Below are 27,278 nucleotides of genomic sequence, written 5' to 3'. Positions count from 1 at the left end.
TTAACTACACTCATCAGAAAGTTGGAAAGGTTGGAAAATCAAGAAAGGAAGACAGGACAGGAATGATAACAGATACAGATAGAAAGCAAGAACAACACAGAAAAAGGTGGTGTGATCCCCCTCCCCATTTTGCTACTCTGAATAATACTGGTACAAGATTCTAGAATTTTGCTTAGAAAATCCTGGTCTCTAAAATTTCTGCCAAACAAAGAAGGAATAATCCAGAGAATAGTGTACATGCTGAACTCCCACTGGCTTCAACAGAATTTCAGCACTCACAGCTTTATCTGGATGGCAGCCAGCAAATTTCAGATGTGTCAAAACGGCAGCAAAAACCTTTGCCTGTTGAAGAAATATCGCAAGCCAACCATCACAATGCTGCCAGGTTGCTTTAAACTACTGTGGAGGAAACCTACATTTATGTGCAAAGTAGCACTCCATTGCTTTGCTCTATAGAAATTGTCAAATATTTGTTATGCTAGGAGGTCACAGTGACAAACAGCATCTCCCTGTCTTAAGTCACTTAACTGTGCTGTTTAAAAGTACAATTCAGTGACAGGAATCCCCTAGAGACGAATGAGACATAGTCACTGATCTGATCACCCCTGCTAATTGGGTAAGAGGCACTTTTTCAAGTAGGTGCTCCTTTTTTTAGCAGGGGGAGAGTAACTGGCCCACCTCACCCCAGCAGTGTCTGTTCTAGTGGCTGTCTGCTGGTATTCATTTGCATCTTTTTAGATTGTGAGCCCTTTTGGGACAGGGAGCCATTTAGTTATTTGATTTTTCTCTGTAAACCGCTTTGTGAACTTTTAGTTGAAAAGCGGTACATAAATACTGTTGATTGATTGATTGATTGATTGATTGATTGATTGATTGATTGATTGATCTTTCCAGTATCTGAAAATTCAGCTCATCAATATTGTTAGCCCATTAACCTCTGAGACATAGTAAAAGCAGAGTAAAAGGAAAACTCAAGTGTTGATTATAAAGCAATAATGCTGTGACTAGTCACCTAACTAAGCTCCTTGTGATATGGATTATCTCCTTTTTTGATATGGGTTCACAAGTGAAGAACATGGAAAAAGAAATACTTTGTTCTAAAAATCTTGGTGGGGGATAACACTTTGAAAAACATGCAGGTATTCTCTGAACATTACTTGACATCACACAGTAAGGCAACTCCACGCAATATCCAGTGCTCAGGAGGTTGAGTTGTCCGCAGGTCTACTGCAGCAATGTAATTCAGGTCTGTCCGAACAGGTTTTTTGTAGATTGGGCAGGAGTACAGGCGTGGATCTCTTGATGCTAGGGAGATGAAGAAAGAAACTCTCCATTGTTAGATGGCTATTAACAAACTGAGCATTTTATCCTTCCCCTTCCTCAGTTATTCCAATTTTTAGATCATAAAGCCCATCATAACATAATAATCACAACAATAATGGAGAAACCAACTGAATTAAAATCTATTTACAGCTAGGAAATTAAAATGAAATAGACATTGCAGTGTGTGATACAGGACCAGGTCATCCTGGTAAAGTCACTGTGTTTTATCATCTGCTACTGAAGAAAAAAAGATGAACCAAGGAGAGTCTGCTCTGAATGCTTAGGACAGGGAAAGAAAAAACAGCCTTGCCTCATAGGGAAGATGCTCCAGCCCTTTTGGTTGCCCATTGATGCACCTTCCCCAGCTCTCCAATATCCTTTTTGAGGCATACAGATCAGAAGTGCACACAATATGTAAGTGTACCACACCACAGGTATGTGCAAGGGTGTTATGACACTGGCAAGTTTATTTTCAATTTTTTTTCCTAATAATTCTTTGTCTTTTTCACAGTTACTGCACACTGAGTCAACATTTCATTGAACTGTTCACAACAACTCTAGGATTTCTTTCCTGGCTACTGATTGCCATATTTTTTTACCCATATGTCCTCAGAGCCAGCATTTTTCATGGCGATGGACAATTATTTCATCCAGTACAGGAGTTAAAAAGAAATAGTTGCCAGCAAGAGGCAGCTGTATTTTTAAAAATTAAAATAAATAAAAACAAATAGGCACATATGAATTGGAGTTTCAAAAACAGATCCCAATTTTTTCCCATTCATTCCCTGGTCCATTCCATGTAGGGACTAAGTGGATCTAAAATGAATGGGCCTCATTTGGAGGGGGCAAGTTTGAGTGATTCTGAAAATGAATGCATATCGTTATTGTCCACTGGCGTTGCTGCCATTCACTCTTATTGGGGAAAAAATTCCAGGGCTCTACTTGGAGACATGACTGTGGTGGGGACAAAACCCATTCCCTGCTTCTGACAATGGATGGTCTGGACTCCACTAAGAGGAACCTTGCATGGGGCCCTGCGATATGCAAGCCCCCGCACATACCTGCAAGTCAAAGTGATAACCTAATCAATCCTATGCAACTCTACTCAGAAGTCAGTCCCACTTAATACAATGGGACTTACTCCCAGGTAAAGGATTGCCTACACAGGTTGCCTATAATACAAGGGCTTTCAACTAAATAAACAGCCTTAATCATAAAACGGACACAAAAAATACAATGAAAGTAGGAAAAGGCCCTGAAAGAGTTTGCCCTGCACAACTTTCATGTGGATTTTTCTTCCTTAAACTAAACTCACTATTTTCAGTCAAACAACACAAGCAAAATTCTACAAAGCAGAACAGCCTGGGCTTCAAGTGTCCATCTCTCCAGCCCACAATCCACTCTGACAGCTCCTTCCCTCCTACATGGACCCCAGAGGTCCTTTTCTTCACTTCCAAAGTTGCTCTTTCAATCTTTTGACTTGTTTGCTCAAGCAGATCCAAACTCTGTACATTTAGCTGTCAACACCAGTGCTAGCAACCCCATTTACAACTTGTTGCCTCCTCAGTACTCGCTAAAAGTTTGCATTCTTCTAACAGTGAAAACTTGATTTTAAGCTGGCTGACACTTGTTCACAAATCCTTCAAACAATCTATGCACTACGAAACCAAAATAGTTCCTTTCCACTTTTCTAATGGCCTGATTTTCCTCTGGTGCACAAAGAAGATGTTTAATCTTTAATCTTTCCCTTTTACCTCGAGGATCTCAATATGATTTATGGTAGATCTGGCCTACAACAAATGGATGTACATATTATTAAAGGATTTCATATTTATTTTTTGTTCTTGTGCTTGTACTTATTTCATGTAGATTTTTCTTTTTCTTGTATTTGTTCTTGTATTGCAAGCCACCATGTGTTCTAGTTCAAGCACGTAATTTTTTTAACAAACATAAAAACAAATAAATATTATAAAATCTGAAATCAAATGGTGACAATTGTTGCAATTAATACATTTGTCACAAAAGATGTGTACTTATGCCTGTGCCTTCCCATCATACCTGTTCAAATGTTCAAGAGAGGAAGAGCACTCTCCAAGAAGCTGGCATGAATGACCAGGCAGAATCTGGGCTTAACTGTCCCCCTACAACGTCTTTCTTCACAGAGCCACTTAGGGTCATTGCAAGTACCCCGAAAGTGATCTCCTGCTGAAGCCCAGTAAACTCTGCCTGCTGGTCTTCCAGTGGATCACTGGTGTCCTTGGCTTACTACAAATGGTTCTATTGTCATGTTTCACGTCTACATGTCCTAACGCATTATTCACCATTTTCTAACTTTTCTTGGCACTTATCTTGATCCTCTCTGGCAACGGCCATAAAGCATGCAAAATGCCTTCTGCTACCAGAGATATGCCAGTGTACACAATTGAATGATACCATATGCAGCAAGGAACATTTTAATACTACTGATTCTGCACAGATCACCAGCACGGGTAAGACTATTCAGTGGTCTGGAGCGTAAAGTCTACAGTGCTCTTCAGGGGCTGACATCAGCAGTAACTTTCATTGGATTGACAAGTCAATCCATCTCACAAGCTATGAAATTTGACTATAGTGAGACTGTTGGCAGACAATGCCAAAAAGGCTACAATACAACTATTAACATGTTAAAATATTTTAATATATTACAACCAACTTCATACTTACTGTTGTTTTCTGCATATATTCTTATTACAGGCATCAGTTCGAAGAGCACCTTCGGTTTCGATTCTATGAGTTTCATATTCCTTTTGTCCCACCCAGCTCCTTCTAGATAGAGGCCATAGACATAGACACCTTCAGAAGGAGGAGTTGAGATGTCATCTTTCATCCACTTGGTGACCTCATTGCACAGAACTACACTGTCGAGTGCCCATCCTTTGTTTGCTCGGGTAATTTCCTTTTCAAAACAATATATAACTAAAGTTCAAGACACTGAATTTCAGCAGGCAAAGAACCAAATCATTACATAATTTCAGAATAAACTATCAAATCATTAATAGGACCAGATCATACTATACCTAACACATACACCTTTTTTCCCTATGGTTTACCAAGGTCCTCATTTTCCCATAAATCATTTTTCTGCATTGCCCATTACCCTTTTTTTCCAAACATCTGCTCTCACAAAACTCGTTACATTTCTATCCATCTTACAAGAAGCGAGGAAAACTGGACAAGCTCACATTCTTGAAAAAGAGACATGAAAACTGACACCTCATGATCAGTTTCACTGCACCACAACCCAGCAACAAGTTATGTTAAGATGTGATAAGAGGAGGTTGCATGGAGATGTGAGCTGCAGAGCCTGTTTGAGCTGGTGACTTCTACAGGTAAACAGCGGCATCTATTCACATGAAAATTTATTAAAAGACTACTGTCCTATACTTCATGCCTTTTGAAAAGGCAAGGCAGAAATGAGAAGGAAGAAAGAAACCAGCAAGAAAGTAGGGCAGGAGGTCTGGTCTAGAGGGTAGAGCCTCCATTTGCCTGAAGATTAACATCCACAAGGTCGCCAGTTCGAGGCCACCGGCACAGTGCGACCTTGAAGCAGCTGGCAAGCTGCAGCTGAGCTGTTCCATCTGCTCGGAGCGTGGGAGGATGGAGGCCAGAATGTTAAACCAGATCGGAGTGTAACATCTTGAATGTGGTGGTTCTTGAAAGAGAGAACCTTCTTTCAATTTGTAAAAATTCCTGCGTGGATTTAATAAGCCTGCCTGTGTAAACCGCCTTGAATAAAGTCTTGAATAAAGACCAAGAAAGGCGGTATATAAATACTGTATATTATTATATTATATTAAAGTAGAGGATAGAGTGGTGGGCTAGAGCACCCACCAAATCTAGTCTCTACTGCTCCCCCATTTCCACTTCCTGTCCTGGGGGCCGCTGTCTTTACAAAGGGTAGAGAGGCAGGATAGAGGGGAGAAGGCTGGGAAGGAGAGGGAACTAGAGGCACAGATTTGAGAGTTTTTACCATAGACAGGGCTTTCCCTGTACAGATATGATGCCATCCTCTGGCCAACTGTTCCCATTCAGTGTGCAAATTTGGAGAGACCCCAGCCATTCATCTAGGAAAGTAGGCTGAGATGAGCTGGTTGACAGTGGAGGTTTAGTCTTTACCTGTTTGACCATTTGCAGACTTTTTTTGCCCACTCCAGATGCTTTAGCCAGGTCAATCACAACTGGCAGGTACAGTGTGGGATAAGGATTAGGAATAGGGAATTTGGAATGCATCGAGAAGAACTGGCCTGAGCATGGGGTCCCAGAAGCCACATAGTTTGAGGAAACTGAGTGGGAATCCCTTTTCTAAGGTTTGTAAAGTCTACCTCAAAGGATGCTTAGCTTGGAATAGGTGACGCAATCCAGTTTTCTTTGATCATTTACTAGGATTGATGTTGATATATCCAACTTGGATATAAGATGGGAATGCTTGTATGGGGAATAGACAGTAGCTGGCTCCTTCAAGGCAGGGAACCCTCACTAAAAGGGAGATTGGAGTGCTAAATAAGTTAGGACCTGCTGCAAGTTTTTACAAATTAAGAAACTGTGACCCATTTTAATTCCTACCTGCAATGCAGGCAATTTAATTCCTATGAAGGTAATAAAGAAATAAATCAAATAGGTAAAGCTTTCTTTTAATCTTCTAATACCATTTTTCAGACCAGTGCCTTAAGGCAGGAATAGGCCATGCTCAAGAAAGGAAACAATTCAATAACATGAAAGCCATAGGGACTGTAATGGATAAGGAATCTGACCAGATCAGATGATTGGAAGGGAATGTTCCTTTGCGGTCAGTATGTTTTGAGAATCATAGTAGTTAGTTCTGTTGTCTGAAGTGGCTTGATTCCTATCGGCTGAGAGTTCCAGAGCCCCAGCATCCTTCATTTGCAAGCTGACTCCTATGGGCTGAGAGTTCCGGAGCCCTAGAATCTTTCATGTGTATGCCTTATCAGAGTGAAAAGTGTGTGTGCCTATTTGCATACAGTTAGGTCCAGAATTTTTGGTTCAACTGCTAGTGGAGGAGTATAAGAGGGCAGGAACTGAACTTCTTTGGACTTTTCTCTCTTCTCCTGTGGCAAAGTTAGGGTGTTACCGTTGACTGGGCTATTAGTGAACCTAGAGGGTGGAGACTGAGCCAATAGGTATTTTATGTTTGGCAGGGTAGGAGTTAGTTACTTCGTGTAAGTCTTATATGCTACTTACCTTTTTTTTTCTAATTCTCTCAGTTAATCAATTGGTGTTTATTGCATAGCTGCCTCTGTTTGTTTTTAGGTTGTGACTTCATGGGCCCTGAGGGGAATCTTGCTCCTGTTTGGGGTGATTTTTCCTGCAGTGTGCTATACTTGGATCAGGAAAAACCAAGTTCAAATCCCCACTGAAATGGACCGGGTGGCCTTGGGTCAGTCATCATCTGTCAGCCTAATCTACCTCATAAGGTTGATGTGAGGACAAATGAAGGAGGAACAGTCATATACACCATAGTAAGCTCCTTGTGAAAGTATGCTATGTGAAAAAATAAGGCCTGAATCATAAAGGAACTGTATTGCCTCAGGGAGGCAAAAGCAATGAACATCTATTTATGTAAGAACAGAAACAACCCTCATCATTCAGACAATAAGCAAAAAAGTGAACTGAAATGGGGAATGCATAGAAAAATATTTAAAAATTTTGAACCTGTCTCATTGCAGTTAAAAACCCCTGAGGGTTGAAGAATCCTGTCATCCAGAAGCAGTTTGGTCGTCCCTCAAATATCCAGCAGTGAAACTGGCGGTTCCTTTCAAGAAGCTCAGTAAACCAGAATCCAAGAGTGCTAGAAGCCCAAGATGCCTAGAGGAAGAGGAAGGAAGAGGAAGGTATTTTTTTAATACCATACAGCACTCAGCTCTGTGTGCTGCTGACTGCAACACCAACTAGGTGAGCTCATGACTGTTCACCAAGGCTCACTGAGGTGAGAAACCTATGTCGGAATTGTCCCACACATGTGGGGAAAGTGAGGGTTCAGTTGACCGTGTACACAACACACACATACACACTGTGAAAGTCATGCCAAAGAATACAGGATGTATAGCCCAGACAGTTCTGATGATATAGTACATTATTATTTTCCCCCATAGTAAACAACACTGACCTTCCTCCAACGTTCAGGAATCCTTGCGTCATACATACAATCCAAAGCATCTCTGAGGTTCTCACTCATGATGATGGTTCCATCAATAGCTAGTTTAAGATCCGTCAGAGTGTTTCGTACCAGGGCAATAATCCTCTGCATCCTATCAATTTCCTGTCTCAGAAAAATGTTCATAGGCTGGAATGGCCCCATGTGCTGCAGCCTTTCCTTGACCTGCCATGACAGCAGAAAACATATGGACACATAAGGCACTGTAAGCTGCCAGCATGCCCTAATTTACATAAAAGTATTCTCTGAGGGGAGGGGCTTGAGAGGGTAGAATTTTCAGACAACAGCGACAGTTGCAAGTTGAGGAGCTTGAGAGCATAGAATTTTCAGGTGGTGGTGAAAAAAATTTATTAAAGAATGGTCAATACAGTTAGACTGTCCTCCTCAGCCCCACCCAGTTGACAATGGTCGAGAGTTAGTGACAGTTGTGCAAATAAGCAGGCAGAGGAGGGTTCTGATTGGTTGCACAGCTGGATGGTTCCGTGAGACCAGCATATAAAAAGGAGAGCAAACTGCAGCTTGAGGCACACAGTTCTCTGTGGGCAGGGAAGGAGGCTGACAAAGGGTCTCCAGGAGAAGGGCTCGGAGGGAGAGACCTCACCTGTCTTGAGGATTCGCTTGAGCTCCAGCCAAGACCCAAACATCCATCTGTGGTCCAAGTTAGGTAACTTGGACGGTTAGGTAACCAGAGACTGTTCTGCTCAAAGATCCAGCATTCCAGTAGCTGACTACCAGCCAGCTACCAGCCATGCTTATCCTTCCCTTCCAATAACCTGCCCAGCAGAGGGTTTAGGAAGGGGAATAGCCAGGGTTGGGAACTCGAGTCAGTGGCTTAGACTCAAGTTGCAAAAATGCGTGATTTTGGGTGACTCATTGACTCGTGAGTCGTGCACATGGAAGACTCTGAAAAACACTCGAGTCACGGGCCTCCTGACACAGCACTCAATAGTAGGAAAGTTCCAGCCAGGAGGCAGGAAAAGGTTAATGCTTTCCTTTTGCAACGCATGGGAGAAGGTGGAACTGGGCTCTCTTTTCCTATCCAGGGTGACCAGATACAATGGACAGAGTGCCTACACCTTTAACCATTGTCTGAAAGAGGGAATTTAGGCAAGTGCAGCTTTTTAAACCCTTCTCTGTTTAGTTGCACATACCAAAATTCCTGCTTCTAGACCATGGTTAAAAGTATAGGCACTCTGTTCTCCATTGTATCTGATCACCCTGTTCCCATCTCCAATAGGAAGGAAGGGGCAGATGAGCATTGGACAAAGGATGAGCATTCTGATGTTTTCATTGGCTGAGGGAGGACAGGAGGAGGAGCCAAGGGGGTTCTTGCCATACGATTGGCTTGAGAAGCCCAGGGAGAGGGAGAAGGCAGGGAAGGGGGGAGGGGGTTCATAGCAATCATGCTTTGCACCACATGGCTGGTGGGGAGGGGGAAGCCTCATTGAATGACCAGCTACAGTGGGACTTATGACTTATGACTACTTCTTATGACTACTTCTGAGTAGAGCTGCCAAGGACTAGGTTGTCCTGGTAAACCTCGTAGTTGCTGCGCGTAACCATCCTCCCTCTTGCCGCTTCTGTCCCTGCTCTCTTGCAGTCCCTCCCACCTCTCCCACCTTCTTTATAGATGGAACAAGGCAACAGGAGAGTAGTTAAAGAGCACTCCCACATACACAGAGCCTGGTAGCAGCCCCATTTTTTCTGAGGTGGGTTTTTTTTTTTAAGGGGGGGGGCTCGATTTGTGTCCTTTAGAGTCATGAAGAAGTAACTTGGCAACTCAGAAAGTGCCCCCATTATGACTCTTTTTCAAGTCAAGTTGCAGGGACGTTGACTCTAGACTGTATGCGAGTCAAGCCCTGCTGGATTTTCCCATCCCTGAGAATCGCTAGGTATATGTTCTGGGGATCTTTGTTCTGTATAACGAAGCTTTACCTTTTATCCTTTTCTCAATAAAAATCTTTGGTCTTGTTCAGCTTCACCCTGGTGTCTGTGTATAGCCTGTGCCTCCTATTATCCATAGTCATTTAAACGTGGACCTCACTGGTAGGGCTGAGTTCAGCACCCAGTGACAAAATGGGAGAAATTTGGCTAACAATAGCAACAGTTGCAGATTGGCAGTTGGATGATTCCCCCCACACCATCTCTCCCCACTGAGGATTGAGACCACTCTTATCCCTAAGGTAAGCAGCTGTGGAGCTAGGCTACCTGGTAGTCAGTGATTATGTGGGGACATTGTCGCCAGAGTCTGGAGACCCCCACCCTTTGCAGTGTACCCACAAAATGGCTCTGTGCAGCACATGCAATTCTTACAGGGAATGCTAGCTGAGGCCATGTGGAAGAAATTTATCTAAGGATCTCCAATGATGCTCTCATTTATCAAGTGTGATAGATTGTATAATCAAGAACAAGTATAATTAGCATCTCCTTTTGAGAACTGAACCAGTCATGCAGAAGACGACTCACTAAAACTACATTTGTCTAAATATCCAATAGTAAATATAGGGTTGTATCCAAAGACAATGAGTCATTTTTAAAATTTATTTACAAATTGATATTCCGCTTCAACTCCTAAATGGGCATTCAAAGCGGCATTCAATTACTTTACGATAGAATAATAGTAATTACTATGAATAACAGTAATAATAGTAACTAGTAATAATTAATAATAATTAATTAATTATTAGTAATTAATAATTAAGTGTAATAATAGTAATAGAGAAATAGTAATTACTCAATTACTTAGGTACTGTTGAAATTAAATTAATTAAATCCATGTGTTGTTGATCCATTGGTGATGCCTCTGAATCCATTGGTGATGCCTGTGAAAGTGTGTTTTAGTTGCTCATCTGGATGCACTCTGGGGTGACACCGGGAGGAGGAAGGAACCTCTGTTTGACCTGGAAGTGGGTGTTCCAGACATGAAAGTAGCTGCAGAGGCTGGGAAATGGCGTGGTTTGACCACATGAAGGCATGTCATTTTGGCGCTTTTTTCCTCGCTAAAGGCATTTAAAGGTGGATCCTAGTATCCGTTGGCATTCGTGGTGAGTCAAAACCACGGATGTTGGACCTGCAGATACCTTGGGTCCAGTGTATTTGTTTTCTATTTTGTGTGTGAATAAACGAAATAAGCACGTTAGCCCAGGAACCCAGATGACATATTCATTTTTTAACCTGATCCATTTTGGGGCAATTCAACACTTTGATTTTGGTTCAAAAGAGCAGAAAAGCTGTAGTTCAATTGGAATAAAGAGAAATCAAAATGCAGCCCATTTCTTCAACCCTGGGTACTTTGTTCACTTACCTCGAACGGCACATAGTCTGCAGGAAGCTTCTCCAGCATGTCATCTGCCAGCCTAGCAACCACAGCCTCTCTGGTCTCACCCCCTCCACTAGAGCTGTCTTTTGGCTGAATGCTGAGGATGGTGTCCAGCACATCTTTTGCGAGTTTGCTCTGATAAGTAATGTCTGCATTCGTATGCAGCCCAAACACTTCTGGAGTATCATAAGCAGGCAAGCCCTAAATGAGTAACACATAAAAGAGAAGCCCAGTGGATTCAGGAATCATGGCTATGCACACTTTGATGAGGTGTCAATAGATATAAAACACTTCCAGAGCTTTTCCTTTCAAAAGACTTGCTAATTTTACAGACCTGTACATACTGAAGATACTGATCCACAGCAGTGCATTTTGGTATGCTGTAGCCTTTGTAGAAGGAGAAATCTTGGCTGAACATATTCTCACTGAACCAGACTTTAGCAAATGTGTTAAGCAGCCTTTTGTCATAGTCATCGGTTACTCTTCCACCATACTGAATTTCCCCTATCATGTAACGAACAGTATTCCAAGACACTCCCTGAAACAAACAAAAAAACCCAAACAGACAAAAAGGGTGACATAAATTCATGCAGCAGCACACACTAAAAGTCCAGTTCTGAGAGTTTCAGGACTTCTGAGAGTTCTTTGTAGGGATGGGCAAATACACATGAACACAAATCCTGACTGTCCGCAAATTGGCTTAGATCAGCAGTTTTCAAACTCTTGGGGAGAGTTTGAGCCGCTCTAAGTTCTTGCGGGGGTGCAGGGGCAGCGGGGGCAGGGGGAAGGCAGCAGCACGATCCCCAGGATTGCGCCACTTGGGAGGGCTGCAGGGGCTTGGCTGTACTTACCCGAGCCTCCTGCAGCCTCCTGGGGGTGCGGGGAGCCCTGTGCGACCTTCTGCAGGGCTCCCTGCAGCTTCAGAAGTGAAAGTGGAGCGATCACACTCCACTTCCACTTTAGCAGAGGCGGGGCACGATTGCTCCACTTTTGCTTTCAAAGCTGCGGAGAGCCCTGCAGACGGTCATGCAGGACTCCCTGCACCCCCGGTCGCAACGCCCCAGAATGAAAAGCCCTGGCTTAGATAACTTGAGACAAATTCAAAATATTTCCAAAAAAATAAAACAGCTTGACTTATTCCAAGCCAATTCAAGTCAAATTGGACCTGTCACCCCATTTGGACTGCAATTGGTGATGTGAAAGGATCCCATCCTCTCCAACTCCTCTGTGAGTCTTTAAATCTCATTTCTCACCCCTGCCAAACTTTCTTCCCCATCTCTCACCCCCACCTACTGTACCTACTCAAGGAACTCTGATTTTCGTCAGAGAAAGGGAGAAACAGAGTGGAGAAGGTAGGGTGGGGAAAGGCCTGAGACTGCCCACTCAGTACCCACTTCCACCAGCTCATCCAAGTGGAAGGCCTTTAGTTTGTTATACAAAAAAAGACACTGAAAATCTAGAGAGCAACAGGAAGAAGGCATCTTGTTGAATGGCAACAATTTCATCACCCACATTATTTTAAATGCCAGATATTTATTCTCAGCAAAGTAGTGCCAGGCACCTTTTTGATATCCATGTCATCCAAATGGTTCTGAACAAACTGCACTGTGGCATTGAAGTCAGCCTGGTTAAACTCATATGGAATGTTCCATCCCAGAGGTCCAAATTTTCTTCTCTCCTGGACTGTGGAGTGTAGAAAGGCCACAGCGTACAGCATTGGCTTCCATTGTACCATATTACTGATATCCAAAAGATCCTGGTTCACACCTGTTACAAAAAGTTTGTTGAATATCATCATAACCAGGACAATTTCCTATAGATGTTCTCCTAAGTTATTCCAAGTTTTCACAGAGCACACAAAAATAGTACAATACAATACTTATCTATTAGTGTTAAATTCTCCTAGACATTGTTTAGTGTTAAGATAAAATCATGCCGCCTTCTCCCTTCTAAAAACTGTACGTAGAAAAGTAGCATTCAAAGTTTGTAGAGGAATAATAAGAAATTAAAATTTCTAAAACCGCCTGGCATCATCCACAAATAATTTCCCAGTCAGCACAAGTCAAAGATGTAATTTTCCATTAAATAGATATGTGCACTGATTTTGAAAATCTTTGACTAATTAAATAGGTCAAACTTTAGAGAGAAAATGAGCCATTACAACATTCTTGCCTAACCATTTACGCGTATTTGGGAAACATATAAATGTAAATATATTCGCAGAGAAAGAACACCTAGAACGGGCAGCCCAATCCTGAGCTCCCATAGCACACAGCTTTGGTGACACTGAAAACGGCTGCCAACGGATCCTGCACGCCATGGGCTACCGCAGGTGGCACCTCGGGAGAAGGGGACTTTCATCCCCTTCTCTCAAGTAAGGGAAGTAGCCCCGCAATGGGGATACTCAATTTACTGGCGACCAAAAGGTTGGCAGTAAGGTAAAAGTATTCGTGTAGGGCTCTGAGCCCCACATGAACGGACAGGATCCGGTGGAGCAGACCTCCAGTGGACCCGCCTCCCTCCCTCCCCACTCCCTCCCCCAGAACACCTCCTGCCCATCCTCTCCCTGCCTCCCGCCTCCTCGTCACACCTCCTCCCCAGAATGCCTCCTCCCCGCCTACCCCCCGCCCCTGCTTACTGTGCTGCGGATTGGCGGTCAATGCAACCACTGAGCGGCGGAGGCCAGGCACTTGCCAGGCGCTAGCCCAGCACCAGACAGCACTGGGCTAGCACGGGTGCTTGCCTGGCAGTAAGGCTCGCAAACGTGCCTTACGGCATGTTTGCGACAGTGCGCGCTGGCAGTAAGCCGGCACGTGGAGCCCAGCATTGGGCTCTAAGGCATCCCTTAAATGCTGCTGATATACTCAAGAGAAACCTGGACATGATTATGTCACACCAAAATTAGTTGAACTTATGTATGTGACTGTGTACTAAATTTTTATCACACCTAAATACCTATAGGGTGGTACCTGAGAATACCTAAAGGGTGGGTAAGAAGAGAATAAGTCACTTACCTCCATAGGTCCTCTTGAGGCCAGCTTTGAGTCCTTGGGGAGGCTCATTGGTGAATTTTATAGACATCTGAAGAAGGGTAATAGGGAAATGTTTGTGAACTTCTGTAGTCATCCATAAGCGGAAAGCTTCATGAACAGTCTCTGTCTCCACAATGGTGTCCATCAACTCATCCATAAAGTCAAGTCCAAGATGGCAGTTCTGCAAAAGTGCCCATCCTCCCTAAGGAAACAGAAGCATCTTGAATAGGTCTTAATTATGGAAGTCAACACAATACTAAAATGCTAACATCTTCCAGTAATACTGCAATTCACACTTATGCAATGTTGTCATAATATGTTCTTTGCTAATGTGTATCATTTTTTTCCCATTCCCAGGACTCAGAGCGGGGCCAGCAAAGCTCATACTGAAACTTCCTTCTCCCCTCTCTGAGTGAGGGAAAAACATTCTCAGCCTGGATTCTATCCCAGGGAGAATACTTTGCCTAGATTCCTTCACAAAAGGGATATTAGGTTTATTCTGGGTATGAGGAATCAGAATGTGGGCGAGCAAGCACTGACATTTTATTTCCGCCTCTATCGAGCCAATGACTTGTGTACTAATGAGACTAATTAGTGCCTTCCAACCAACAGCACAAACAACAGACTGTCTAGTCCTGCTATTTCCTAATACTATTAAAATCCCTCTTCCTGCAAGCCTTGCCACATAGCCACAGCTGGTTCGAAAAAGACAGCTGTTACTCTGTTATCACTGGTGATCACAGGTAATGAATACCGAGCTAACAGTGTAAATTAAACATTATATGGAGCACACAGTAAAAAGCAATAGCACTGCATCTCTCTTCCCCCCTCCCCGCCATTAACAATCATTAACATTTCTCCAGTATATTTCATTGGCTGTCATAGTGCAAAGTGGGGAAACTCACTACACAATGACATGTTTTAGACATTACTGGGGGAGGATACATGGGGCTGTTGTTATTGGCTGCAGTCAAGAGGTCTCCAGAATGTCTCATTCCAGCCTTTCTGTGTTACTGATTAGAAACAATCCTATTTCAGCCTTTTAGAAAGAAAACATAAATTGGCTCTGCATGGACCAGCATTTATTACGCTCTCGGTATGTCCAGTCTAACCCATTTTGATAACTGAGAACGTTCTAGAAAATGCAAAGATTGACCTGCACTGAGACACAATCCAAGATTTGTCTTACATGTGCCATAGTTTGTTGCAGAAGTTTGCGTGCATGGACCTCTTGCCCTTGGCCCATGGAAACATAACGTGTTTCAATCTTCAGCCTTTTCCCCAAAGCAATGATGGAATCGGTGGGATCAGAGCCCATAGAAAGGAAGCAAATGAGAGGTGTGCGTTTATCAGATTCCTCCCACGTTTTCTCCAAATCTAAGATGACCCCTTCAGCATATTTTTCCCCCATGGTATCCATGATGTATTTCCTAGCCTAGCGAAAAAGAAAGAGATGTGTGTCAATTATGTCACAGACTGCAATCTCATACAAACTTATCTGTCAGTCACATGAAATTTATTGGAACTTACATCTAAGTAGTCTTGCTCAGAATTGTATCATTAGTATGGGTGGAATTTCATGAAATGATGGGTGGGATTTCATTGCTGTCTCAGGAAACATGGGTTCTCAAAGCCAAGTTTCCCAAGTAAAATGCAGGCAGTGGACAGCATTATAGGGGAGAACTGGTAAGCGAGAAGGTAGCTGCTCTTCCCATTTGTACTATTTTCCTCCAGCAACTCCTTTCTCAGTCATTTTGCTTCCATTTTCCCCTAGACTCTGAAACCAGAAATAAGCCCAGTTCTGGGATGTTTTGTAGAGGAGAGCACAACAGGCGAGGAAAGGGTTAAGCACCTCTTTCCACTGATCATTTTGCATAAGAAAAAGCTCCTCCCATCCCCCACATTCACATGTGAATCAGGTAATATGCAGTACCACCCTTGTTTTCTGAAATAAAGTTATAGTTCGAAAAGATGAGAGCTGAATATACAGTAAAAGGAGGATAGTGCTCCTGCTGGGGTGGGAGGATTTTTTTTTTTTTTACTTACCTCCAGCCAGGGCTGGAGTTCTGGGAGGCCTGGGGAGACCTCTGCAGGACTCCCCAAACCTCTGAAAAAAATTGGTTTTCATCGTGAAACCAGAAGTGCCCATTTTTCTTTTTTCACTTACAGGCTCACCAGACCCCCCCCCCCCAACCTCCAGTACTGGCTGGAGGTAAGTAAAAAACCTGGCACCAGCACTATTCTGGGGATTGCGTTGCTGCAATCCCCCCTGCCCAGAAAATACTTACACGGTTCCCTCCTCCTAAGGAAGACTTTGGGAACCATTGGGCTAAACCATTTTTTTTTTCTTTGTGAGCCCCTTTGGGACAAATTTACTAACACGTAGGGGAAAAACACTGCAAGCCACTCTGAGCCCACAGCATGGGGCAGGCTATAAATAAAAATAATAAATAGGCCCAGAGCCTGCTGCAATCTTCCTGGGATGGATGTCTCCATCTTTTCATCAGGAACATTATGGGTGTTTATTCAAAATGAGCATAAACTGTGAATTGGCTGCTTCTGCACTGACCCATCTTCTGGAGACTCTGTGTGGCATAATGACACTCAAGGCTGGGCATGCTGTGCAAACTGATTTCAGGAGGGCCTGTAGCTCAAAGAACAGATGCTATGAATGCAGAAATCCCCAGATTCAATCACCTACACATAAACCATGTACAATAGCAGGGTTGAAAGGGACTTCAGCTGAGACCTTTCAAGAGCCACTGCCAGCCACAGTAGAGTGTTCTAGGCAGGGCCTCCAAGAGGAATTCAGGGGGAACTGTGAATTTGAACACCCCAAAGTTTCTTTGGGGTGAAAGAGGGAGGGGGTGAAACAGAGTAGGGAGGCAATGGGAGTGGGCAGCACTTCTGTAGCAACTGTAGCCCCGCAGCTGTGTCCCTGAGCTCCCATCCACTCCTTCATGGTAAGCAGATCCACAAGCCAAAGAGCTCCTGGAGCAGGCCAGCTTCCTCCCAGATGTGACACTGTTAAGGAATGTATGCATTCCTGAGCCTGGTGCATGTGGCTTCTGGCAGTAATCGCCGCCATGTGCATCCAGTGCGGGCAGTGAGTCTGGGTGAGATTGGAAAATGTAAGATCCCAGGAACTTTCTGGGCTCCCTCCTTTGGCTGCTATGCCCCCTTTCTGGCCCTGGGCCAGAAATTACCCCCTTTACCCCCCTCTCCTGGGCCCTGGTTCTAGGCCAGATGGACCAGTGTTCTGTTGCACTATAAAGCAGTTTCATATGCTTGGGGTTACACTAACCCCTTAATCCTACATGTCTACTCAGTAGTGAGTCTGATTTAATTCAGTGGAACTTATATCTGATGCACCTTCATTGTTTTTCCAACACTGACTTCTCTTCATAAAAGTAATCCCAAGCCTTTTCTGGTTTCTTCAGCTTTGTGTAGTTAAGGAACGCTTTCAGTTGCTGGCAATAAACTTGGCCCCACTTTCCTAGATTCTCACGCTCCATATCCTGCAATAGTGGGGACAAATTCAGATGTCCAGCAGCTCAGTACAAATTTCCTCTGATAGAGGGAAATTTGCCACCTCCCATTTCTGCCCTGCCCCTTCCTATGCTACAAGGGCCCAACAGACTGTACTGATTCCTGTACCCTTGGAAGACTCAGAATGCTGGAACAGCCTATTATGAGGATTGGAGGGTTCAGTCATCTCATAAGCCCAAAATCCTATTATGGTTGGTTTGGCTCTGTTTCTATACGCACTACAGTACAGATCAGTTAATTAATGCAGTAAGCAGAGTTCAGAAATCTTGCCATTCTGTAATGAAAAGTATTCCATGTAGATCATTCAAACTTCCCATAACTGCTGTTTTGATCTGTAGTCCAGTCCCTTGTCCAGTTGATTCACTTACCTTGTCCAGTGCCTTGTCCAGTTCATTCAAACCTTGTCCAGTTCATTCACTTACCTGAGCTATCGTTCTGTCAGGACACCAAGACCTTATAAAGAGGAGGCGTCTGAAGCAGTCCAAAGCTTGGTCATAGCCACTTGGCACAAGTTCTTCTTCTGGTTTCTCCTTATCAAACCAAATCTTCCACTGTTTTTCTGTTCTTGAGATCTGTTGGCATGGTGGGGAAGATGCTTATTACAGCCAGTAGACAGCATGACTTTCAGATGCAAGTAGCCTAATGCATGTTCTGGGAATTATAAATATGAAGACCTACATTTTTGTAACTGTCTACATAAAGCTGCTACAACCAGTGCAGCCTCAGCATGGACATTTTCCCCTGGAGACTTTTCAGAAACTCTATGCAGCTGCCCAGCATCCATAATGGGCACATCTTCTCTTGGGCTTGACAAAATGGCTATCATGCCTAAAATGTGCTTGCTCTTAGCCACATGCTTGACAGTGGCCAAAGCTGTAGAAACCACCCAGGAGTGGCAGCAGCAGAAGGGAAAAATCAGTTGGGATGGTTCAACAACCAGATACGGGTGGCTCAGGAAAGTGCTCATTTCCATAAGGGGCAATCAAAAGCATTTTGCGGCTCTCTCTTGCTCTCGACATTTATGTGCCATTTATGAATGTTGCTAATGAAGAATCTAATGCAGAAGAGACATCAAACTTGCACACAGGAGGCACATATAACCGTCCGCTGATTCCTTAATGAAAAACAGCTGTGGGAAACTGCCCAGGAACCATGGAAATGCTTAACCGTTTCCTCTCAAAACCAGAGCCAGACACAGTCACAGGACGACAAAACAGAGAACTGTACTGAAGCACCACATGAACACCTCCTGTTTCTTCAGTGCAAGAATCATTATCCAGCTGGAAGCTGTGGCCAGGGGTGCCTCCTTCCAGTTTTTGGTTGATACACCAGCTGTGTCCCTTTCTGAAAACCAACGACCCTGCTCTGGCCAAGCATCGCAACATCTGTCTCAATTTGACCACTGGAATGAACTTCATGTGGAGTTTCCCTTGCTGACAACTAAGAAGCTTCCCAAGCACTAAAATATTTCTACGACTTCTATTCTGCTTGAGAACCATGGAATACACTGTTTGTTTTTATTTAAGGTATTTTTATACTACTTTTCCCATCCAAAGGGTAGCTCAAAGCATCTTACAGCATAAATAAATAAACAACAAACATGATCGAAATAAAATTAGAAGTGCACAAAAATACAAAATCCATTTTACAACTTGAGGAAAAAAATATACAAGAAAATTAAGTAGTGTTGTCCAAATCAACAAAACTAGGAGCCAAAAGCAACAAACAATCAATTAAATACTAGCCAAGTTTTAACTCTCCTCCAAAATGCTGTTACTGATGGTGGTGATGGTCTCATAGGAACCCTAGGCTGGCACCACCATAGAAAAGGCCCTGTTGCAGGTCACTGCCCAATGAATATAATAATATACAATAATATAATATACAGTATTTATATACCGCCTTTCTTGGTCTTTATTCAAGACTTTATTCAAGGCGGTTTACATAGACAGGCTTATTAAATCCATGCAGGAATTTTTACAAATTGAAAGAAGGTTCTTTCTTTCAAGAACCACTACATTCAAGGTGTTGCACTCCGATCTGGTTTAACATTCTGGCCTCCATCCTCCCACGCTCCGAGCAGATGGAACAGCTCAGCTGCAGCTTGCCAGCTGCTTCAAGGTCGCACGGTGCCGGTGGCCTCGAACTGGCGACCTTTTGGATGTTAATCTTCAGGCAATGGAGGCTCTACCCTCTAGACCAGACCTCCTGCCCCAAATATCCAAATATCCAAAGCTGAATCTGCTACTAGGCCATATAAGAAGACCTTGTGGGACAGGTAGACTCAAATCGGAAGAGACAAATATCCAATCACCACAATGTTTACAACGTCCATACTGGGTGGAAGTGTTATATGTTGACAGATACTTTTATTAACGTAATTACTGTGCCTTTAACAAGAATGGGGCAGAGATAAAGCCAAAGAAAATTAATTGCAATCTAATGTACGTTTACCCAGAAATAAGTCCTACTAAGTTCAAAGAGGCCTCCTCTCAGGAAGTATGTTGCAGTCCAATGCACATTTGAGTGGAGTAAGTTCCCTAAAAAACACCCTGGGATTTGCTTCTGAGTAAACATGCCTGGATGGTTTCACACAATGGAAAGTGCTGCCTCTTCTTGGCCTCCAGCAATATGGGGCCCTATTCTTCCTAGTGAGGCAGTGACAAACAACTTCTGCTAAGTGCTGAATTTCATTCATTTCATAATGGATCTTCTCCAAGCTTTGGAAGGTGCAGGGACTTGACCTCTTCTTATTCTGAATCATATTTCAGGAAGATTAAACAAACAGCATTGATTTTATGAACAAAAATAATTTTAAAGCCAGGCAGCTGTCTAATCACAGCAGGTGAAGGCCATGTCTATTGAGAGCCAAGGAAAGATCTAAGCATTGTAAGCATCACCACCCCCCAAGGACATGCTCTGCAATAAATGCCAGTTCAATCAGCCACTGAAAACAAGAGGACTTTAAAGGCTAATCATTCAAAAAGTCTTTGATGGATTTTATTCAAAATAACATACTCAAAAAGAAACATTAATTTTTGAAAACAATTTCAGAAACATAAACCCAAAGAGAATTGGGTTCTTTGTGGCCAAAGAAACCACTAACATCAAGGGGAAAGGTTTTAAATGGTTGTATCTCCACTATTTCTCAACAGAGCTGCAATGAATTTGGAAGACTGGTGAAGACTCCGGCCTAGTACCGCCGTGCCAAATTTCACAGTCAGATGGAGTCAGATATCATGACTGACAGAGTGCTCTTTGTTCACCTCAGTTTAACATTAAATTTTTCAGCCCCCCAAAAACTATCTTTCATGACATTTTCTTGATTCTTATAACTAGAATGAATTCCAAATGTATGTGTAAGGACTTTTGTCTCAGAAGACCTTCTCCCAACTCCCTTTGTAAGTTCAATTAGCACTGTCAGTGAGAAATGCAAATTGAACTTGCAAAGAAACTTGAAGGTTTACAAGATCTCACTATGTACTTGAGAGACACTGGCAATATAGCTCTGGGCTGCACAGGAGACTGAAAATTACTCTTGGGGAAGATGCAACCATTTTTGGTTCGGAAACTTTGCTTCAGCTCGGTTAGACAATCTCTTGGATTGCACCAGCTTCTTTTTTCAAGGCTTAGGAAACACTAGGACCTATTTGCTTGGGTGGCTTTTCTTTTACTTTTGTATGCACTTTAATACTGAAGAACGAGGACTGTGATGGAGGGGATAATATAATCTGTCAGTTATTATTATAGTCTTATGTTGAGAACAGGAGAGTTCTTTCTGAACTCTCGAATTGACTCATTGAAGACCTGATCTTTTGAGGAAGAGATTGCATCATTTGTGGACCAATTCGAAGTACACAAAAGGAAGCTTACTCGTCTCTAAATATCAGCAACGCAAGCTTTTAAAAGGCACATTCTTACACTGAAAAGCTCTCCTTTCTTTCCAGTTCTCAACCTGAAAATAGTCTACCAGAAACAGAAACTGGGCTTCTGAAACGTTTCTTTGGTAAGTTGAGTACAAGTCAAAACAAGATGTGCTCTTAAATGCATTATCATCTAGTAAGGCTTTGGTCCTCAAGCTTTTTAGCCCTGTGACCCACTTTTTAGAATGGCGATGTGTCGGGACCCATCAGAAGTGATGTCATGGCCAAAATTATCAAGCTGGAAAATTTTTAGCACCCCCTCCATATAACAAAATCAAATAAAATTAAGTAAACAAATTAAAAGTTTACAATAAGTATACATTAAAAAGTTTATTTAAAATAATGAAAAACCCTTCTAACCCTCCCAAGCAGTTACTGATCTATTAAAAAAAAAAAAAAACTCCCCAAACATCCCAATCCTATCCACCCTTAGCCAGGAATAAGCCCCATTGACTATCATTGTTAAGAAGAATATAAACATAGTGATACAGATCTGTAACATTTTCCCAAATGCAGTCGCATACCATGGTAGCAACAGGTGTAATGTATTAAAAATAAAGCACACATTGAAATGAATGGGGACTCACCTGAAATTGGCTCGCAACCCACCCAGTGGGTCCTGACTCACAGTTTGAGAAACAGTGTAGTACGGAACTTATTTTCAGTTTAATAAAACAGATGAGCACACCTTCAATCCAGACCAAGACTGTGGCATTGAGATAGGCTGTGTTTAACCCTTTATGGCAACATTTCTAATTATGGCAACAAAGAATGGCACATTGCTTAACTACCCTGAGTTCCATCAGTTACTTACTTGATCAAGAATATCTGAGAATTGTCTCAGTTTACTGAGCTCCACCAAGTTCAACCAGGTCATATCAAGGATCCATTTTGCTGGTTTAGGGGGACATGCTTTCAGATCCAAAGAAGCACCACCTAGGAGGAGATGTTATAACAAACACTGGTTGAAAAGAGCCTCTAAAGCAACAGCAGCAGCAGCAGCAATAATAATTCATGTCACAATATTCACATTCTATTTATGGTACACGGGCAATCTCCATGGGGAGACTGGTATTTAAAACCATAAAACCAAGGTGTGCAGGTTCTGCAAACAGGGCTATATACGTGTTGGCCCCACTACAAATCTGAAGTCCAGATTGGTTCAGGTGAGGTTGACATTGGGCAGGGCCAACTGGTAGACTCCAAATCTGCCTACTACATGTTGAATCTGAATGGCTATGCAAGGCAAAAGTACTGAGCAAAGTAGCTGTGCATTTTGTGTACTGGGTGTGACCTTTAATCAATGTGAGGAACTCATCATGCTTGATCTTGCCACGCTGCAAGTCAATCTTCAAGGTAAGCAGCAATGTGAACAGGAACTTGTGCTCCTCATAAAGGCCTCGTGCAGCATACTGATACACTTCATAGGTCATGTGCTCAATAATGTGTCCTATTCTCTTGCTTGTAATGGGGCTCTTGGCAGACCTATTCAAAAGAAAGGAGAACATGAAAGGGTCATCTAGTGTCTTTAGGGTGGAGGTTTTAAAAAGCTACTTTTTTCCTCGAAAACAAAGCACTGTCAAAGCAATACATAGACCTGAGCAACTGCAGAGGCAAACAGGGTCATAGAGAGTGAATCAACATGACACAAACACTAATCAGTTGACTTGATCCAACAAAGCTCTTATTAGGCTAGACCTGTCCAAATTGCTGGGAGTTAAGTCTCCTGGTTTCTCCTGGTTAAGGAACTAAAAGGTACAGGATTTTGCTTCATCTAGTTGACCCTTTTGATCCTTATCCTTACCTGTCCCATCTACTGCTTATGACTTTTGTAAAACTTGGCACAGATCATAAGCTTCTGAAAGATGAATTCCAACCATACATTCACTATGCAGAATAGACTATATGCTGTTTGTTGTAAGTAATTCTAACACAATTCTAATAGACTATAGACAGCAGAATAGACTATATGCTGTTTGTTGTAAGTAATTCTATATGCTGTTTGTTTGTAGTAATTCTAACACAAAATTACTCCTGAAAAGAGGAAGCAATGAAAAAGAGTAATTTTCTATGGCAGAGAGGCATAGCAACATCGGGGGAGAGCACATACTGTGGATGTAGAAGGCCTCAGGTCCAATCTCTAGCATCTAAGAATTTCTGGTTCAGGAGAGCCAGTAAGAAGGGATAAGTAATACTGGGCAAGATGGATCAATGTCAATCTGCCATTTGTGACAGTATCTTCTGCCTGGATAATATTGGCCCTTCTCTGTTCTTACCATCATAGAGAATAAATGCTCAAGTCTTTAAATGCAACCTTATGAAGATTTTTAATTTTGTATAGTAACTTTTTTCCTTCTGTTATGTTGCACCTTCTTCTGTCTGTGCTGGGGGGGGTGTTATACATAACCCCCCCCACACACACACACACACACACACACACAAGGTTAGCAAACAAACACTGAAGGAAAATTTAATTCCTGTTTGTGATTGGAAGCTTACCGGAAGTGATCAGAAATGTTTTCAAAATTAGAAATTTACAGGAAATCAATTAATAAAAAATTGTGCTGTGTGCTACTATATTATCAAGAAAGCATATTTGGTGTCAAAGAAGCCAATGGAGAAAAACATGCATAGAGAGGAATCTAGGCTGGAAATAGACAATAGTTTTGTAGGAAGTGAAAAGCTATATAATAGAATTGTCATTGATCAAAGCATGAACACATTTTTTTTCTATTCCACTATCATCTCTGATCCAAGAGATCTGGTAGGCTGTTGCAGTGCTTTGAAAACCTGCAAAACCTGTTTGACCAGCAATAATAATAGAACCCAAGGAAGTGTGCAACTACAAGCTACTTTGGCTCTATCACACAATTTTCTGCTCTCTGAACAGCATTCTCTTTGATTAGGATGATCCAATGTCAGTTAATGATACTTACCTGACAAGTGAAAGATCAAACAGGCCCAAGAACTGTCGAAGTGAAGTTTGATACATGATATTAACCATACTCATTTCAGTTATCAGGAAATAAAGAATGCTGCCTCTTGTTGCAACTGGAGAAAAGGAGGTTGGATTTGATCAGAACAAAATAATCCTGCTGAAATAATAACTACAAATTCTCATATTGACTATTAGCCACAAGTTTCTCATAAAACACAGTCAAAAGTTCCTTTTGGCAAAACAAAAAAAACAAAAAAGAAACCCCAATTTAAAACTAAGGACAGGCTACACAATTTTCCTTTTTGCGGCTTTGGTGCAATGCAGCAACTCAGTGATACACTTCAGGCTCCAGATATCCATCTTCATGTTAGTTTTCCATGTTCATGTTATTGCTGTTGCATAGGCAGGATTCCACCAATAGATGGAATGCTGATGAATCACAATGAACTCTGTGACTGCAGTGGGGGGAGGATGGAGGACTGTAGAATTGCTATGTTTATACCTCTCAGTATGATGAAATTCAGACTCCTATAGAGTTTGACCCCAGTCCCAAATGAATCTGTTTCAGCCTACAGCCTACAGGAGCCCTTCCTCCACTCCCTCTCCCCAACCTCAGAAAAAGCCCAAAACTATCCTAAGGATATACCAGTGAATTTCCACGTATACAGCCACAACTATAGCCCAACTAGTGTGTTATTTATTACTAGTGGCTGGTGGGGGAGTACCCCCCCCACTGACCACTCACTGGCCCTGGATATGTCCTACCCCCTACTCAGTTCACTCGGGCAGCGTTTCTCTTGTTGCCACTGTTGGGGCTAATTGAATGCTATGATTAGTTCATTAGAATCACACTGATGACACACAGATGACATGCTGTGATCTTAGTGTGATCACACGCTGCTGTCAGGATGCTATCCTGTGGACAACAAGCTGTGTTGGTATTTATGTGGATGCCAGGGGTGTTACTCAGAAGAGCTGTGCCAGCTTTGCTTTGGAAGGACAGTCCTGGCATTTGGCCCTTGTACCTGCAACAGTGAGCCATTGATGTGATGTTGCCAGAATGGGGTTAGGATACAACAGATGTTGTGCTGACATCTGTGTGATTTCAGCACAGCATCTAAATAGGATTGGGTTGTTAGTGTGGGAACACCAGTGATACATCATAGCAGAAACTTCAAAAGATTCATATACTGAGTCTGAGGCTGCACAAGGAGTGGTGTCAGGGGTCAGACAGTGGCCAAAGGTCCAGTGCTATCCAAGGGCCAACCAGACTAGGCCAACTCCTGAACCCACAATACCAGTGACAATGGAATTACAATGGTGACAACCAGTGACACCGTCAGAGAGAGTCAGCATGGGGGGGCCAAAGTGGGTTTACTCTAGGACCCCTACCAACTTTGCGCTGGCACTGAGATCTATGAACCCATTGTACAACGTGCACAGGATTATGTTGGGGAAGAGGAAAAATGGCACAGAACACATACATTTTTCAAGTCAACATAGTCAAAAGATTAAAGATGTGTACGGAAGCTAACTGGGTTGTGAGGCAGATGTAGTAACAATGCTGACAACTGAGTAGGGGCAGACTGTTTTGTTGCAGCTCCACTAATGATCATTGCAGCTTTTGAACATGGTTGTCTAGAAGAGCCTGTAGACCACCCTTCAACATTCCATTCGTTAGAGACACTATTCTCAAAGAAAAGCACATCTCTGTATTTGCTGGATAACCTCTTTGATTCCTGTTTTCTTACTCTACCACTGATCTTCTCTCAACTCCAGCCATGATTCTGATCATTAACTTGTATGGGTGAACATCACTAGGTGCGCTTAACAAACCTGGTCGGTATTCCTCTCGGGCTGAGTTAATCTGTATTTCAGTCTCTGCAGAAATTTGCAATTTCTGTGTCACCTCTTCTGCTGTCTTCTTTGTGTTACTGAGTACAATGATAAGACTCTCATCTTCCACCAGTGATCCTTGTGTGCTTGTCAGTCGATACAGCAAGTTATCTTCCAGTTCTTTCATCTTCCTTTTGTTAGCAGTCACATCTTCTATAAGATCAGTTCGCTCTTTCTCCAACTCCTTTAAAAATAATTCATGAAGTCATACATCAGTGGGATGCATTGTCAGAAACAGATGCGTTAACATATATAATATATTATAGAAAAACAGTGCAGTAATGAGGCTTGCATGTGACACAACCGATGTCCCAAGCAGCACACGAGAAAGACAGATAAGACTCACTACCATTGTTATAGTTCCAGAAGAAACAACACATTTCTCTGCTTTGGTTTTTGAAGGCATCTGTATCCCTGAAACGGCATGGCCTGTTTGACACCTTGTATACAATGTGGTACACCACTCTGGGTCATCTCATCTCAAAAAGGATATCATAGAATGGAAAAACTACAGAGATGGACAGTCAAATGACTACAGGGTTGGAGCATTATAAACAGAATGACTGTGTGCGGGAGGGTGTGTATGTGTAAGAATGGTAGAAGTTGAAAATGATAAACAATGATAAGTAGAAAATGATAAACAGTGTCAAAAGGGTGGATGAAGCATGTACTCAATTATCTGATAAAGTTGCTTATAGTATCTCTTCACACTGCATACAAACAGTCCACCAGATGTGCTGGTGGACTACTACTTTAGACAGCCTTTTAGATAAACCCACAGAAGATAGATCTCTTAACAGACTGTGATTCAGTGCTAGACTCAGTGGAGTCCCTCTGTTTACAGGCTGTATATTCTAAATGTCAGAGGTTTTACAAGGGAAGGCCACAACGTTCATGCCTTGCTCCAACTGGGATGGAATTTGACAGCACTCTTGGTTCTAAATAACCCCTGAAAACTGTGGCATCCACAGCAAATACTGCATACCATGCAACCTAACTGGATGGAGCGGCAACAAAGGCAGTAATTAGTTTTTCACACAACCATGTGCAAAATTCTGGAGCATCCCCTGTCACGGTGCAGCTGGTT

General features: G+C 42.6%; 1 protein-coding gene across 1 annotated transcript in view; it reads right to left on the bottom strand.

The window, feature by feature from the left end:
- Nucleotides 1-1,153: 1,153 nt before the first annotated feature.
- DNAH5 (dynein axonemal heavy chain 5) overlaps nucleotides 1,154-27,278 on the bottom strand; it is a 142,434-nt gene continuing 116,309 nt past the window's right edge. Inside the window, exons 66-79 of the mRNA XM_066622914.1 lie at nucleotides 26,132-26,375; nucleotides 24,294-24,408; nucleotides 22,652-22,842; nucleotides 22,172-22,293; nucleotides 17,857-18,006; nucleotides 15,075-15,320; nucleotides 13,868-14,087; nucleotides 12,415-12,620; nucleotides 11,188-11,391; nucleotides 10,839-11,054; nucleotides 7,487-7,699; nucleotides 7,033-7,185; nucleotides 4,027-4,258; nucleotides 1,154-1,305 (exon numbers count right to left, since the gene is read on the bottom strand). Of these exons, the coding sequence (XP_066479011.1) occupies nucleotides 1,154-1,305; nucleotides 4,027-4,258; nucleotides 7,033-7,185; nucleotides 7,487-7,699; nucleotides 10,839-11,054; nucleotides 11,188-11,391; nucleotides 12,415-12,620; nucleotides 13,868-14,087; nucleotides 15,075-15,320; nucleotides 17,857-18,006; nucleotides 22,172-22,293; nucleotides 22,652-22,842; nucleotides 24,294-24,408; nucleotides 26,132-26,375 (2,664 nt within the window). The remainder of the gene's footprint in view (nucleotides 1,306-4,026; nucleotides 4,259-7,032; nucleotides 7,186-7,486; nucleotides 7,700-10,838; nucleotides 11,055-11,187; nucleotides 11,392-12,414; nucleotides 12,621-13,867; nucleotides 14,088-15,074; nucleotides 15,321-17,856; nucleotides 18,007-22,171; nucleotides 22,294-22,651; nucleotides 22,843-24,293; nucleotides 24,409-26,131; nucleotides 26,376-27,278) is intronic.

Source organism: Tiliqua scincoides, chromosome 4 (genome assembly GCF_035046505.1).
Source record: "Tiliqua scincoides isolate rTilSci1 chromosome 4, rTilSci1.hap2, whole genome shotgun sequence".
Classification (NCBI taxonomy): Eukaryota; Metazoa; Chordata; class Lepidosauria; order Squamata; family Scincidae; genus Tiliqua; species Tiliqua scincoides.
Note: the sequence above shows the minus strand (reverse complement) of the source record. Positions and strands in the feature narration are given on the sequence as shown.